Raw genomic sequence first — 15,913 nt, 5'->3', positions numbered from 1 at the left:
TTTGTTTGTGGTTTCCTTTGCTGTACAAAAGCTTGTACTACTTGTGATTTTTGATTCTAGGCACCATCTCCTATTCCTGTGTTCTTTTTTTTTTAGTAGCGGCTTTATTGAGATATAATTCACATATCATACGATTCAGTGATTTAAGGTATAAAATTCAGTGGTTTTTAGTTTAATTACAGAGTTGTGCAACCATCACCACCATCAACGTTAGAACATTTCATCACCCAAATAAGAAACCCTGTACACATTAGCAGTCCCTCCCCACGTCCCCTCAATCCCTCTTAGTGCCCCTGCCCCAGCCCTAGGCAACCACTGATCTATTTCCTGTGTCTATAGATTTGCCTCTTTTTATCACCTCCTCCTTCCTTGATTGCCTCTCCTCTCCCCTTTACTTCCCACTTCTTTGCTTGTCTACTCCGTTCCCTGCGTAAAGGCCATCATAAATCCTTTCTCCCCTCCCATTTCTCTTTTCTTTCTCATGGGGTTAGAGCTTCAAGGTGTTTCCCATGTTTCCAGGAAAGCCCGTAAGTAATGGGATAGCAGTTAGGTGCCGGACACTGCACTAAGCACCTCACATGCCATATCTTGCCTAATCATATCGTCATTTACTCTTGTGAGGCAGGACTATTACAATTCCCATTTTTCAGAGGAGGAAGCTGTGGCTCAGAAAAAAGGTGCTGTCCAAGGTCACATAGCCAAAAGGTGGCAGAGTCAGGATTTGAACCCATGTCTGTCTCCAGATTAGAACCAGGGCTATTGACAGCCTGCTGTTTATCTGCCCAGTATTTGGGGGATCTCAGGAGGATGGAGACCATATCTGTTTTTTACTTCTGTATCCCCACACCTAGCACAGTGCCTGGCACGTGATAGATTTGCAATAAATGTTGTTGAATCAATGAAAATCCATCTCCCCACTAGCCTCCTGCTAACACCCAGAAAACCAGGGAGTGTTTCCTTCTTCATTCTCGTCCCTAACCCTGGCCTTGGGGCTGGTCCACAGTAGGTGCTCAGAGAGCCATTCCTTTATGAATGAATGTTTGAATGAACGAAGGAAATAAAGAGTGAACAAATGATTACTGAGCCAGTGCATAAGTGTGGCACGTGTCCTAAGGGTCTTTAGTCACTTCTCTAGGCCTCCAAAGAACCCACCATTTTCCCTCCCGCTCTGACACCTCCTGACCCCCCCCTCCCCCTCAAGTCCCAGGGCAGCTGCCCAGTGAGCCCGGGAGGAGGTGACTTCCCGAAGGTGCATCCTGGGTCTCACCACCACTGATTCTGCCCAAACCTCTCTAGAAAGTTCTCCTCAAGCCAAGTGTCCTTTAATCCATGCAGACAGCAGGAGGGCTGTCTGCAGGGGTGTTTAAAGAACCTGGGTTGAAGCCTGTCAAACTAATTTTTTAAAATGCAAATCCCAATCCTCACAGAGAAACTGAGGGGACGGTGGAAATACCTCCAAGGCTCTAAAAGGCTTTTTATCTGTTCCTTTTTTTTTCCTCCCAATCTGTTCTTTCTAATTTCAAATCCACAGAGAGAACTCACAAGGCATCTTGCTTGTGCTTCAAGATAATTCTGTGCCCAGTTCCCCCATTTTGCTGTCTAAAACATGTATGTTATTCTGACATGAAACATATGCCTGTCTCTTAACATCTTTCCACATCAAGGGCTGTTCTTCCTCCCACTGCTATTCAGCCTTATTTTCACTGCTTTCCTCTGAACCCCACTGGTTCAGCTGGCCCTTCCCCACCTCTCTTGCTCTCTCTGCCTTTAACCTTCCTTTAACCCAGCTCCTAGCCCACTACGTGTTTTCTTATAGAAGGCTCTCAAGGCCATTCTTAGAACTGAACTTGGCATATCAAAATCCACCTCATTCTTCAAATCCCTGCCTCCTCCGGGAAGCCTCCCCAGGTTCACACTGGTGTCCCTTTCTACCCTTCCGTTAGCTTCTATGGGACCATACATCTCAATCCTTAACTAAGGACAGGCCCTCATTTGTGTACATAATGCTTTCTTGACATTATGAAAAATATTCTCCCCTCATTATTCAGTGACTGAGTTTTGAATTCCAGTCATCTTCCCTTGGCACTTTGAATAGATTGTCCCATTCTTTTCCTGCATCTAGTGTTGCTAGGAAGCAGCTACTCTCCACCTGGTCCTTGTTCTCTTTTTCGTTAGCTGTCATTTCTCTGATTTTCTCAGGAGCTCCTCACTGTCTTTAAAATGCCGACGTTTCACTAAAGCATGTCTAGGTATGTTTCTTTATTTTTATATCCTGCTCAGCATGTGGTGGGTCTTTTCAATCTAAGGACTCAGGAGATCTTCCTAGAAATTTTCCCACTTTTACTTCTCTTTTTTTTTTTTTTTTTTTTTTTTTTGGGGTAGGGGAGCCCCACCACATGGCATGCAGGATCTTAGTTCCCTGATAAGGGATCAAACCCTTGCCCCCTGCAGTGGAAGCACAGAGTCTTAACCACTGGACCTCTGGGGAAGTCCATCACTTTTACTTCTTTAAATAATGACTCTCGTCACTCTTTTTATTCTTTCCTTTTGGAATGGTTATGAAACAGTATGGGAGCTTCTGCCCCTATTTTCCATGTCTCTTAACGTTTCTTTCATATTTTCCACCTTCATCCCTTTGTACTGCATTCCTAGAGCATTCTGCTTCATCTTTTAGTCCATTAATTTGCTCTTTAACAATTCAGTCTGTTTCTTATTTTATTTCAACAACTATCATTTTTATTTCCAAGAGCACTTATTGATTCTTTTTCATAGTTACGTGTTCTCATTTCATAATAGCCTGTTCTTTCACGATGTCGATGCCCTTCTATATCTGTATAAGGATATTAAATATGTTATTGTTCACGATCTCTCTCCTCGGTTGTAAATCCTTTGCAGTGGTGTTGGTATTATTTATTTCAGTTCTTTTCATGGTGTTAGGACTTGTCTTGGGCAGTACAAGAAGAGGCAGCTGTCAAACAGCCCAGTTGGGGAGTGTACACAAGGGGCTGGTTGACTTCCACTGGCTTCAGTGCCAGATCGGGGACTTCTGAGCCAGCCACTGAGCAGTGTCTTGTCTCTGACCCAAGCTCATTCTTTCACTGTTCCACTCATGAGCAATCACCTCCTTCATACCACCTACCCTACAGGAATGGAACAAAGGGCACAGAGGGGTCAACCAGCCTTGTTGCTTCTGCCGTGGTATCCCAGTTAATCCCCTGTCACTTGCCCCTGGGCCTTCCTAGTCTCAGATTCTACCCCCTCAAAGTCTGGCAGGCCTCACACTGCTACTACCTTTTGCAACAAAACCCCCTGCAGCAGTCCTGGGCCACAGCCCCCCTTTGCAGCTTCTGCCCATCAGTGATTCCTCACAATTCCTAGTCCACTAACTTCTCCCCTTCCTCTTTCTGCGCTTGGCTTTCTACTGATATTCATTTGTTTCCTGGCTTTATTGCATTAAGGGGAAACTGCTGTTCATTCCATCTCCCATCTTGAAACCAGAAGTCTGGCTTGCATATTATAAAAGTTTTTTTGTTTGTTTGTTTTTTCCCAAGAGCACTGAAGAACATGATAAAACCTTCTCCTTTAAGACAATGAGTTTCCAGCACTTTGTACAAACACACACCATTGTTTGAGCATGCTGGCAAACAGGGCATTTGCCAATACGCACCAGCACTCCCTGGCTCAGAGCATTCCGAAATCCACCTAGGGCAGCTCAAGGTGTTCCGGACGATGCACTGAAGCTGAGGGCTGTCTCTGTGTGCAGTAGGGAGTAAATGGATCCCTGGGGTCTTCTGGAGATGCTGGGGAGTCTCCCTCCAAGGCTGCACCCGCACTTCAACCAGAACCATTCCCCTGTCTCGTTTCTGGCTTTTATTCTGTCTGTTTTTGCTAAAGCTGAGCCAATAAATAGCTCACATACCCAGCATTCTTTTCCAGGAAGCACAAATGTAACCCATCCTTGAAACTTCTCTGCTTTATTATTGTTCTGTGATGTCAGCGTAGGTTCTGCTAGTGATGACTTGAAGGGCTTGAGTGAGAAATAGTTGACCCTACAGTTTTTGGTTTAACCAAGAGTTCTTATGATAAACACTGTATCCTTTGTTTTCTTCTCCTCCAGTTTTGCTTCCTGGTTCAATTCAACATCATCTTAGTGTTCAGAATTCGTTAATGGAACCACAGTATTCTAGCAGTGGAGCTACAAGGAATACCAAGATTCCTTGCTTGGTCTATGTATCTTCAAAACATGTTTTACTAATGATGATACGATGATAATGATGATACAGACACTTATCTGTGCCGAGTACCTTACATCCTTCATAACTGATCTTCACAGAAGTCCCAAGAGGTCGATACATTCAGCCCATTTTATTTTTATTTATTTATTTTTTAAAATTTATTTATTTTTGGCTGTGTAGGGTCTTTGTTGCTGCCATGGGCTGCCTTTAGTTGCGGTGAGCGGGGGCTCCTCTTCTTTGTGGTGCGCAGGCTTCTCATTGCGGTGGCTTCTCTTGTTGTGGAGCACGGGCTCTAGGCACGCGGGCTCAGTAGTTGTGGCGCACGGGCTTAGTGGATCTGTGGCTCCGCGGCATATGGGATCTTCCCAGACCAGGGCTCAAACCCATATCCCCTGCCTTGGCAGGCAGATTCTTAACCACTGCACCACCAGGGAAGTCCCCAGCCCATTTTACAGATGTATCTGAGACAAAGAGAGGTTAGGTAAATGTCCAAGGTTAAATAGCTGGTAAGTGGTAGAGCTGGGATTTGATCCCAGATCTCTCTGGTTTTAAAGCCCAGGCTATATTCTTTCATCTCCATTCTTGTGACTTTGCATTTGCTTTTACAGGCCAACCTTGGAGATATTGTAGGTTCGGTTCCAAACCACCCCTATAAAGCCAGTATCACAATAAAGCAAGTCACATGAATGTTTTGGTTTCCCAGTGCATATAAAAGTGTGTTTACATTATATTATAATCTATTAAGTGTGCAATAGCATTATGTCTAAAAAAATGTGCAGACCCGCCTTCCCTGTGGCACAGCCCGTGTGCCACAACTACTGAAGTTCGCGCACCTGGAGCCTGTGCTCAGCAACAGGAGAAGCCACCACAATGAGAAGCCTGAGCACCTCACTGAAGAGTAGAGAAACTAGAGAAAGCCGCAACTAGAGAAAGCCCGCGCACAGCAACGAAGACCCAACATAGCCAAAGATAAACAAATAAAATAAATAAATTTATTTTTTAAAAAAAGTGCAGACCTTAATTAAAAAATACTTAATTGCAGGGCTTCCCTGGTGACGCAGTGGTTGAGAGTCCGCCTGCCGATGCAGGGGACATGGGTTCATGCCCCGGTCCGGGAAGATCCCACGTGCCGTGGAGCGGCTGGGCCCGTGAGCCATGGCCACTGAGCCTGCACGTCCGGAGCCTGTGCTCCGCAACGGGAGAGGCCACAACAGTGAGAGGCCCGCGTACCGCAAAAAAAAAAAAAAAACTTAATTGCTAAAAAATGCAAACCATCATCTGAGCCTTCAGCAAGTCATAATCTTTTTGCAGTGCTAACATCAAAGATCACTGACCACAGGTCACCATTACACATATAATAACAATGAAAAAGTTTGAAATATTGTGAAAATGAGAAATTTGTAACAACAGCAAAAAAAAAAAAAACAGTGCAGTATCTGCAAAGCGCAATGAAGTGAAGTGCAATAAAATGAGGTTTGACTGGGGACTTCCCTCGTGGTGCAGTGGTTAAGAATCCACCTGCCAATGCAGGGGACACAGGTTCGAGCCCTGGTCAGGGAAGATCCCACGAGCCGTGGAGCAACTGAGCCCATGCGCCACAACTACTGAGCCTGCGTGCCACAACTACTGAAGCCCACGTGCCTAGAGCCCGTGCTCCACGAGAGAAGCCACTGCAATGAGAAGCCTGTGCACCGTGACGAAGGGTAGCCCCCGCTCACTGCAACTAGAGAAAGCCCTCGCGCAGCAACGAAGACCCAACGCAGCCAGAAATTAATTAATTAATTAATTAATTTAAAACAATTTTTTTTTAAATTAGGTAGGACTGACTGTATTCGTAATAGCTCTTAGCTTCTATCTAGTAAATGAAAACTCCCATACATCGCAATTAAGGACACAAATGTTGAGAGCTTCTGCCATAGTGCATGGTAGAGTGTAAGCTTAGCAAATCCTCATTGGTAGATTTCATTTTGATTAATTGTTCCATTTTCATTTGCTCACGTGCATACTTAGTCTTACAGTTGTTGAATTCACGGATGTGCTGACGATGACTTGTGTGCCCAGAATCACCTTCAGTCATTACCAGAGCTGCCAAGTGTTGATAAGATGCTGGTCACCAGCACGTAAAGGGCTTCCGTTTATCAGTACCCTTTCCTGGAGAGACTCCAATGGGACGTGTTAAGTATATGCCTGCCACATGCCTGCTGCGTTCTCAGTGCTCTCCCCTGTAATTTAATACTAATAGGTAACATTTTCCTTTCAGCCTTTACCAAGTGCTATTGCACGCATTAGCTTATGTGGTCATCATGGAAACCCTACAAGTAGGCATTACTGTTCTTAACCATCCTCTCTGTTTTGTGATGTAGCATCTCAGGCCCGTGGCCTACCCAGGGCTGTTGAGGCAGCCGGAACCAGAACCCAGGACTGCAGCCCCAGAGGCCAGCCTCTGCTCCTGCACTGGGTCTGTGGCTGCCTTTCTCTCTGATCTGGGTGGCAGAGCGCAACAGCAGAACCATACCCACAGCCCTCGGCCCCTAGCGCTTTCTCACCTCAGGCACGGCTCCCCCGCCAAGCAAGGTCCACTTTCCAGGGCAGGGCTGGGTAGTAAAGCCTCAGGCTCTGGAGCCCACCAGGCTGCCTTTGACTCCCGCCTCGACCACTGACTTTCTGCGTGACCCTCTGCAAGCTCCTCAGCTCTCCTGAGGCTTGGTTCTGCATCTGTACAATGGGATGACAATCCCCATCTCAGCAGGTGGTTGTAATCATTAACCAGCTCTCCTGTGCACAGAGCCTGCTGTGGTATCACTGTTTATTAGTTTGCTCAGGCTGCCATCACAGAGGACTGGGTGGTTTAAACAACAGAGATGGATTTTCTCATGTTCTGTAGGCTGGATGTCCAAGATCAAGGTGTCAGCAGGTTTGGCTTTTCCTGAGGCCTCTCTCCTTGCCTCACAGCTGGCCACCTTCTCTCTGTGTTCACCCATGGTCGGCTCTCATTCTGGATGTTCTGTGTGTCCTCATCTCCTCTTATAAGGACAACAGTCATAGTGGACTAGGGCCCACCCTAATGACCCCATTTTTACCTAATTACCTCTTAAAAGGCTCTGTCTTCGAACACAGTCACAATCTAAGGTACAGAGGTTAGGGCTTCAACATATAATCTGGGGGGGACTCAGTTCAGCCCATAACATGCAGCGTGTGCACCTTTCACCCGTGTGAATTTAGCCACATGGTACTAAACAAAAAGTAGACAGGAAACATAAGATATTAAATAACATGAGTGATTCCACCCACCGTTCCAGTCAATGGGTGTGTATCCCAGAGGGAGAGGGAGATGAGATGAGTTTGTTGTACCTCCATCAGCATCAGTTCCCCTGTACCTAAACGTGGGCTAGGTGTGATCCTCACATTTAAGGATGCACATTTTTCATACGGCATGGCATATAAACACCAGCCAGCTGCTTTGTCTGGTGCTCAACCAAAGGAGCAGCGATCAAGGCTAGTTTGGGCTGTATCGGGGGTTTGCCTTGAACTTCTTCAGAATTTTAGCAGACACCGCTGGTGGCCTGCCCCGTATCCCAACCCTGCAGCTGCTTCCTACCTCCTATGCCCGCCTAAGGGCATCACCCAGAAAGGGGGAGGGTTAATGTCTTGGGGAGGGGGAGGGACTAGGGGTCAGGAGATAAGTGTCCCCACCCCCAACGTCTGATTCAGCACAGTCTCTCAGAGGATCCCTGTTAAATTAAGCCCCACTGGCCCTCCTCCTAACTGGCTCTCCCTTTCCTCAGTTCCTCACTTGGGCTTCCTGGAATCATCTCTCAGATTAACTACCTACACCCAAGTTCATATCTCAAGGACTGATTCTGAGGAAATCCAAAATTACACGAGCACCTACCCCCATGTAAGATGTTTCTGATACACAGCAGTCTCATAGATGGTCCCCCATAGATGTTGTCTGGGAATCTGACGAATGTAAAATCCCTGATTCCAGAACCCCAGCTGCATGTGGGTTCTCCCAGACCATCCTGGCCCACTGACCCTGACACCATACCTACTCAGTGCTTTCCTCTGGCCTCCCTTCCAGGTGATCGAGAAGAACTTGAGCGGCTGGTGGTACATTCAGATTGAAGATAAGGAAGGGTGGGCCCCAGCGACTTTCATCGATAAGTATAAGAAAACCAGCAATGCCTCAAGACCCAACTTTCTGGCTCCCTTGCCCAATGAGGTGACGCAGCTCCGGTTGGGAGATGCAGCAGCAATGGAGAACTGCACGGGCAGTGAAGCAATCGGCCCGTCCCGGCCCCTACCCGATGCACCACATGGGGCTGTGGACTCCGCCATGCCATGGTCCAAAGACTGGAAGGGTGGTAAGGAGGTCCCAAGGAAGGCATCTTCAGACACGTCCTCGTGTGCAGGCTATGAGGAGATCTCGGACCCCGACCTGGAGGAGAAGCCCAGCCTCCCTCCCCGGAAAGAATCCATCATCAAGTCGGAAGGGGAGCTGCAGGAGCGACAGAGGATGGAGCAGCTCAGAGGTTCTTCACCCAAGCCTCCTGGCATGATCTTGCCAATGATCCCAACCAAACACATGCCTCCAGCCCGGGACAGCAGGAGACCAGAGTCCAAACCTGACAAAAGCAAGTTGTTCCAGCTGAAAAATGAGATGGGGCTGGAGTGTGGCCATAAAGTATTGGCCAAGGAAGTGAAGAAGCCCAACCTCCGACCTGTCTCCAAATCCAAAGCTGACCCACCAGAGGAGAGGCCGGAAGCTGTTCCCCAGAATCCCTTCTTAAAGTCCAAACCTCAGGTTAGGCCAAAACCAGCTCCTTCCCCCAGGACAGAGCCACCTCAGGGCGAAGACCAAGTGAACATCTGTAACCTCAGGAGCAAGCTCAGGCCTGCCAAGTCCCAAGAGAAACCCTCGTTGGACGGAGAGAGCAACCCCCAGGCTGGGGGAGGCCAGGATGTGGCCATCAGCCGTGGCTTCCTCCCAGGGGAGGGGCCTGGCCGTGCCCAGGACAGGACGAGCAAACAGGATGGGCTCAGCGCAAAGGAGACGTCCTGCAGAGCCCCTCCAAGGCCGGCCAAGACCGCAGATCCTGTGCCTAAGAATGTGCCAGTCCCTCTCCAAGAGGCTTCCCAGCAGAGACCTGTGGTCCCTCCTCGGAGACCACCACCCCCCAAGAAAACCTCCTCGTCGTCCAGGCCCCTTCTAGAGGTCAGAGGGCCCCTTCCAGAGGTCAGAGGGCCGCAGCGGGAGCCCACCGAAGGCAAGGCAGCTCCTGTCCCAGGCCGGGCCCTGCTTGTCCCCCCAAAAGCCAAACCTTTTCTCTCCAACTCCTCAGGGGGGCAGGATGACATGCGAGGCAAAGGTGGGCTGGGGCCACGGATGATGGGCAAGATGGGAGAAAACAAGGAGAAAGTGGCTGCAGCCCCCTTCCCCAATGCAGACGGCCCCAAGGACTTGTATGTGGCCGTGGCCAACTTTGAAGGAGACGAAGGTACCAGCAGCTTCCAGGAGGGGACGGTGTTCGAGGTCCGGGAAAAGAACAGCAGCGGCTGGTGGTTCTGCCAGGTGCAAAGCGGGGCCCCCTCCTGGGAGGGGTGGATTCCTTCCAACTATCTCAGAAAGAAGCCCTAGCCTGCTCCCTTCCTGCCTGGAAGTCCTGCACGACCCTGCCGGCTTTACCTATATATTTAATATGCCTCTTAATTTATCATCCTCCACACAGCTTCAAAGGAAGGAAGACTGGAATACTGTGGTTTCTTCCCTTCTCTGGGTGGAGAGGGATCCCTCCCATCACAGCATCCCCTGGAGGCTCAGAGGCCACACCCCTTTCTCTCTACTCAGCATCCCTGCCTTAAGACCAGTGGCATTGCCACCCAGCTTCCCTGCCCACCCAACAGCTGGACCATGACTCTCTGACGTCTCTAGGACCGGAATCCATCATCTGGAGAAACTACAGAAAGGGTCTCTTGTTGATCGGATCAGGCAGAGTATGGGTAGCCCTCTGCCGACCCAGCACCCCACCCAGTTCATTCATGTCAAGCAACTTGATTCACTCAGTTTCCAAAATGCCTGGTCCCAGAAAGAACTTCATCCCATAGAAGTCAGCTCCGTTGCCAGTTCCAGGGAGGTGGTGTCTTCCCCGAGGCCTCAGGTCCACGGGCCTCTCAGGTTCAAGCAGATGCAGCTGCCCCAGGAGTGGGCCTGGAGGTCCTCCCAGCCACGCTGCCTCCCTTCTGTGCTGGGACCCTGATCAGTTCTAAAGGAGTGCTTCCAGCTCCAAGCATGCTCCACTTTTCCTGCTGCAGGCTGGGGTCCAACCCAGGGCTTTTAAACAAGAACCCCCAGCCCGCTTTTGGGGGGGCCTTTCACTTCTGCCTACCTAGAGCAAGAATCTCAAGGTTTGTTTGAATAAGGGGACCGTTCACAAGCCACGCCCCTTGGGAGCTCCTCTTTGCTGAGTAGCTAGTAGGTGCCAAACGCTGTACTTGGCACTTTACATTCATGCTGAACCCTCACAGCAGCCCTCTCTGATACTATTACACCTGTTTTATAGATGAGGAAACTCGGGTTCAATGGGCCCAAGGGCACACTAGCTGGGAAGAGGAGCAAAGGGGATTTGCATCCAGGCTGGCCTGACTTCCATGCCTGTGCCCTTCCCCTGTAAGAGGCAAACCAGGCGGGGAGAGGGAGACGCCAGCTGGCTGCCCTGGGCTGTGCATGTGGGGGCCGGGTGGCTGCTCCCACACCCAACACCCCTCCAACCCATTGTAGCATCTACTGAAGGCTGCCCTGGACCCCATATGGTTGCTCCACACAGAGGCTGCCCACGGCCCCGGTGCTGCCACAGGGCCCTGTTTCCTGCTCCTTTGCTGGTGCCCACCCCAGGGGATAGAACTTATGGAGCAAAGGGAGCCAAGGTGGTCTCACATGCCAGCCTTGAGGGACCCTGGTGGCTCAAGGGCCAGCAGCGGAGTCTCCAGCAAACTGGGCAGAGCAGGCAGCAGTCCCATAAGGAGACGGGGACCCGAGGGCCAGGCAGAACCTCCTGTCTCTGCTGCTGCTTCCTGCTCCTCTCTGGCACTCGAAGGGTAGTTTTCTCTTTTTCTCTTTCCATGCACTCTCCCTCTCTGTGGTCTCAGAGGAAGGAACCCAGGGCAGCCCTTGCACCCGTTTTGACTGATGTGGTTCACTGAGTCACGTAGAGACACAGCTACGCTGCAGAACGAGAATCAGGACCCAGGGTTTCTGGCTTCCAGCCCAGAGCTCTTGCCTGGGGTCCAGGCTGCCTTGGGGGGTGAGAATGCAGCACCCCTCCTCATCCCACCCTACTCTGCAGAACAAGAGGAAGTGGCCCTCTGGCCCTGCCCCCAGAGATCTCTGATGCAGCGTAGTCATCTGCGGCTATGCTTTGGGGACCACAAGAGCAGCTTTCCCAGGGATGCTCGCCGTCTACCTGCAGTGCCGAAATTTATGTGCAGACAGCTCTCTTCCACTCTGCCCTCCCCTCCCCACGCCTCCTCACTGCCGCGTGGGCTCTGGATCCTTCCCTGATCCACAGTCGCATCTTTATTCCTTCCTTCAGTAGGTCTGTAAATCCCACACCCCGAGAGTCTTGGGAAAGGGCCCTGAGGTACCCTGCCGCGCCCACTTGCCCCCAGCCCTGTTCCCAGAACCTTGGGGGGAAGATGGCAGCCAGGGGCAGAAGGGAGAATGGGAGAGGGCCATCCACCCTCCAAGGTCCCCTCACTCGGGAGGAGGCCCCACAGCACGTTTTCCTGAGTTTTTGACCCATTTTGGTTTAAACACCATTCGTGAAGCTGTTATGCAGGATTTGACTACATTTCAAAAGACAAAACTCTAAATTTTCTTTTTCTGATTATCTCTCAGCTTTCATTGACCTTTTCTAGTATTTTGCGAGTGCCTACTATGTGCTAGGCGCTGGGTGTAGACCAGGCTGCGAGTGGCTCCGTGCCTGACTGTGAAGAGCTTTGATTTTTGTGTGCAGATTCCACTGAAGGCGTTTGTCTTTGGCTTCATTTCCTCTTCCCAGGGGTCAGCTGGGTGGGAGTGGACTAATTCCGCCTTTTTCTGGATAGAAAATTTTCCCTGCACATGAAAAAGTAATCAGCCTTTTTATTGTTATTATTCTGGCGTGAACTGAAGGTACTAAAGCCACATTTCTCTCTGTTCACTGTTCCTTCCTCAGGACACATCTGTGGCCTGAGGACTCCTCTCTCCAGCTCCTCCTACCACGGTGAGGGCACTTCCCCAGGCAGCTGCAAGGGACGGTCTTGATGGCCAATGGCACTCCCTAGCTGTCCTCACCTGGGGGCTTAGGTTGATACCATCCAGGACTGTAGCCACCATTCTATGGGCATTTGATAGAGCAGATGCAAAATCCCCTGGAGTCACCACCGTGGCAAATGTCCAGGGCCATAGGAATAACTTTTGTGCCAGCCTCCGGGCAGGTTACCGGTGCCTATGCACGCTCCCTCCTTTAATCTCATCCTCACTTCAACCCTGTGAGGTGCCTAGGGTCAGCCCCAATATGTCATGAGAGCACTGAGGTTCAGAGGTTGAAGTCAGCGTCATCCAAATATTGACCAAGCTGAGACTTGAATCCAGTTTTTTCTCCCCAGTGCCCATGACGTTTCCTCTGCCATCAACAATGACATGTTCATGGTGCTTCCAGGGAAGCAGGTGACCCTCCCTCTCAATTTAGGTTTTTCCTCTCCTGACCCCATGATCACACATGTCCGTAGGTCACAGGCCAAATGCCAGCCCAGAAAGGCAGGCAAGGATGGGTTTTATTCCTTTCCTCACCCCTGCATACTTTCTTGGGATGGCTATTTTATCTTACACCCTAGGGCAAAACTACAGCTTGTAGTCATAACGCCAAATCTTTGGAAAATCTGCGTTTTAGGACCACCCCTTGATAAAATAGGCCTTTACTCAAGTTTTTTACTCAGCATTTCTTTGCCATTTGGTGGGTTTATGTCCTTGTCCCAGGATGAGACTTGGGGAGCTGGGCTGCAGCTCAAACCATTTTTAATGCCCTGCCCTGCCGGGAAATTGCTAGAGCCTCACCAGGCTTCCAGTAGTCATGTTACACGTCCTCCACAAAGCCTGTCCACGTGATTGATTTCTTAGACAAAGTTCTTGGCCTTAAAACATTTCTGGGCCCATGGGGGATTTCCTTACCAGGTAGAATGTAGGAAAACAAACTTGCCACATTAAAGGACAGATGCCAAATCTCCCCAAGGTTGGAAGACCCTACTCTTAGGCTGAGGGATGGGCAGTCTAGTATTTATTTAGTTTGTACCGAGTACACGGCACTGAGTGGGATGAAGTAGAAATCGCTCCTGGCCTCAGGTAGCTGGCAACTCAACATGATCAAGAACGAGAACATTCATGCCTCGGCTTGGCTCCCATCCTTTCATTGTTTCTGAGTTTTTAAGTGTTGGGTCAGGTCTTGCCCTTCACTTTGGGCTGTGACAACGTATATGTAACAGCCTGAGTCACATGTGGCAGTCTTGTCCCCTCCTTGGTTGTCAGGCCCATCCTTCAGGGCTTCTGCTGCAAACAACCATACCAGACCATAGTCGAAGATTCCCTATTGCCAAACAGTGTGGCCTGAATGAGTAGGAGACTGGCTTGCATTGAGACCTGAGGGTGCGGCAAGCCCTCCCTTAGCCTGGAGGAACTGCTTCTAACTTGGCTAAGCTTCTAACGTCTAGATGGACCTTAGACTGTGGAGGTCACAGACAGAGTTGTGGAGTTGCAGAGTTAAAACCAGGAGGCTCCAGAGTCTTTGTCTGCTCACGGACCACCTGGTGAGGACCCTTCTCACAGACTTGACCGTCCAGCCCCACGGGGTAACGTCTGCTTTCTGGTGCTACCTTGTGGAGTTTTCAAGCCACCCATTGTGTTTCAACATTCCACCTTTCCCGTTTTTATCGTCTGCTCCCAAATAGGCCTTCTTGGCTCCAATCAGGAACAAGGGACTCAACTTCTGTTGTCCTTGAAGCGGCCAAACCCAGTGCCACAGCCAGTAGCCTTCACTTTCAGGTCTTCTATAAACGTACAAGAGGAGGCGCACCCGCCAGGCTTATGATGGCAATAAGCAATCCTAACACAACTAAGGTGTCCATATTTTACCCCAGTGTATGCCCGTCTGTGACATTGTGCCCATGTAATTGTTAGTAGCAGCACCCCTTCCACTCACGGGGTGATAACAAACTGGTCACCTTGGCTGCAACCCACATTTCCTGCTTCAGGGAGCCACCAAGTAACTAGGCCATTTCTTGCATCCCTCAAGGAGCAGTGGGCTCTGACAGCATTGCCCCACCACCTCGCCTCTGCTCACAGGATGATGCTGGAGATCTCTGGACATCTCAGCACTCCTCACACCCTTGGCAAGCTGACACATTCTGGTGGTGTCTTTGTTTCCTTTTAACACACACGAAAAATACATGAGGATATATAATGTGAGGGGGGAGGGGTGATGAACAATGAATTAGCTGTAGCATGTATAGACTATATACTTTACCATTAGACTTTTTTTTTTTTTAATAAAAAAAAGTGCTTGACTGGTTTCAAGCTTCATTGTGAAGATGTGTCTATGGATTTTATTTGGCTGAAGAAAGGGTGAGTAGCTTTGTGCCCTGGCATCTTGGCCTGGATTTGGGGATCAAAAAACAGAAGCCTGTGTGAGCTAGGTTTGGGCATTGCTCAGAAATAGGGCTGACTCCTCTGGACCGTAGTGTACTTTGATTCTTTTAACTACAATGTCCAGAAACCAAGAGAAATCTTCCTTGTATTCACTGGGTATCTCCCACATCTCGGCTCTGTGCCGAAAGGTGGAAAACTTTACATGTCCAGGGAGTTTGAACCTCTCGCTGGCATTGCCTGATGGGCAGGGAAGTAGGAGGGTGCAGCCACGTTTGGGCCACAGGGACTGCCCAAGCCGCCTGCTCCCAGGAGGTGGAGAGCATTGCCTGATGTTTTATTACTTTCCCAAAGGCAGCGCCAAGGCAAAACCAACCACCGGTGCGGAGCCTCCTTGGTCCCAGGTGAATCCAAAAGGACACCACCACCCCACCTTCCTAGGAAGAGAAGAATACTACCAGCAGAGTCCCAGCACAGAAGTTCAAAGGGGAGGATTTAGATACAATATTCATCCCACCTTAGAGGAAACAGTTTAAAGCAATGATCTTCTGGTGCACCTTACTTAGGAATAATCTTCCTTCATATATTAAGCTCTGTTCCCATAAGAAAGGAAAGCCATTCTGTGGTTTAACACCACCACCTGTACCCCACACACTCCAGGAGCGTTTTGTCCCAAATCTCCTAAACCAGGAGTGCTTAGTCTCAAGAATACATCTGGTAATGACCATGGCACGGGCTTCCCGGGGCAGGCATGCAGGGGCCCCTGAGCCTCATGGGATGGGATGAAACTGGACCACGGTCAGCAATCAACTTGACTTTGTGTCTCTGGGGTCTCTTACCCACTACCTTCCTTCAGTTCTGACTTGGAACTGGCACACTCACCACTGCTACCCTGTTCCAGGAATGACACACCAAGCACGTACCCGCTCACACACCTGCAAACGCTCTTCTCTAAGGGGTCATGGTGAATTTGGGGGTCCAAAACTCATATTGAGGGGCCACT

At 49.7% G+C, this 15,913-nt stretch overlaps 1 protein-coding gene across 3 annotated transcripts in view; it reads left to right on the top strand.

The window, feature by feature from the left end:
* The window catches only part of SH3PXD2B (SH3 and PX domains 2B), a 111,944-nt gene extending 97,090 nt beyond the window's left edge, over window positions 1-14,854 (top strand). For all 3 annotated transcript variants that reach the window (XM_089909655.1, XM_022595108.3, XM_022595109.3), the window contains one exon: window positions 8,317-14,854. In XM_089909655.1, coding sequence (XP_089765781.1) covers window positions 8,317-9,873 — 1,557 coding nt within the window. In that variant the 3' untranslated portion in view covers window positions 9,874-14,854. The remainder of the gene's footprint in view (window positions 1-8,316) is intronic.
* The last annotated feature ends 1,059 nt before the right edge of the window (window positions 14,855-15,913 follow it).

Source organism: Delphinapterus leucas, chromosome 3 (genome assembly GCF_059928025.1).
Source record: "Delphinapterus leucas isolate spDelLeu-1000000601 "Yukka" chromosome 3, BTC_Dleu_Yukka2, whole genome shotgun sequence".
Classification (NCBI taxonomy): Eukaryota; Metazoa; Chordata; class Mammalia; order Artiodactyla; family Monodontidae; genus Delphinapterus; species Delphinapterus leucas.
The sequence above is the reverse complement of the archived record's forward strand: the minus strand, read 5'-3'. Positions and strand labels throughout refer to the sequence as shown.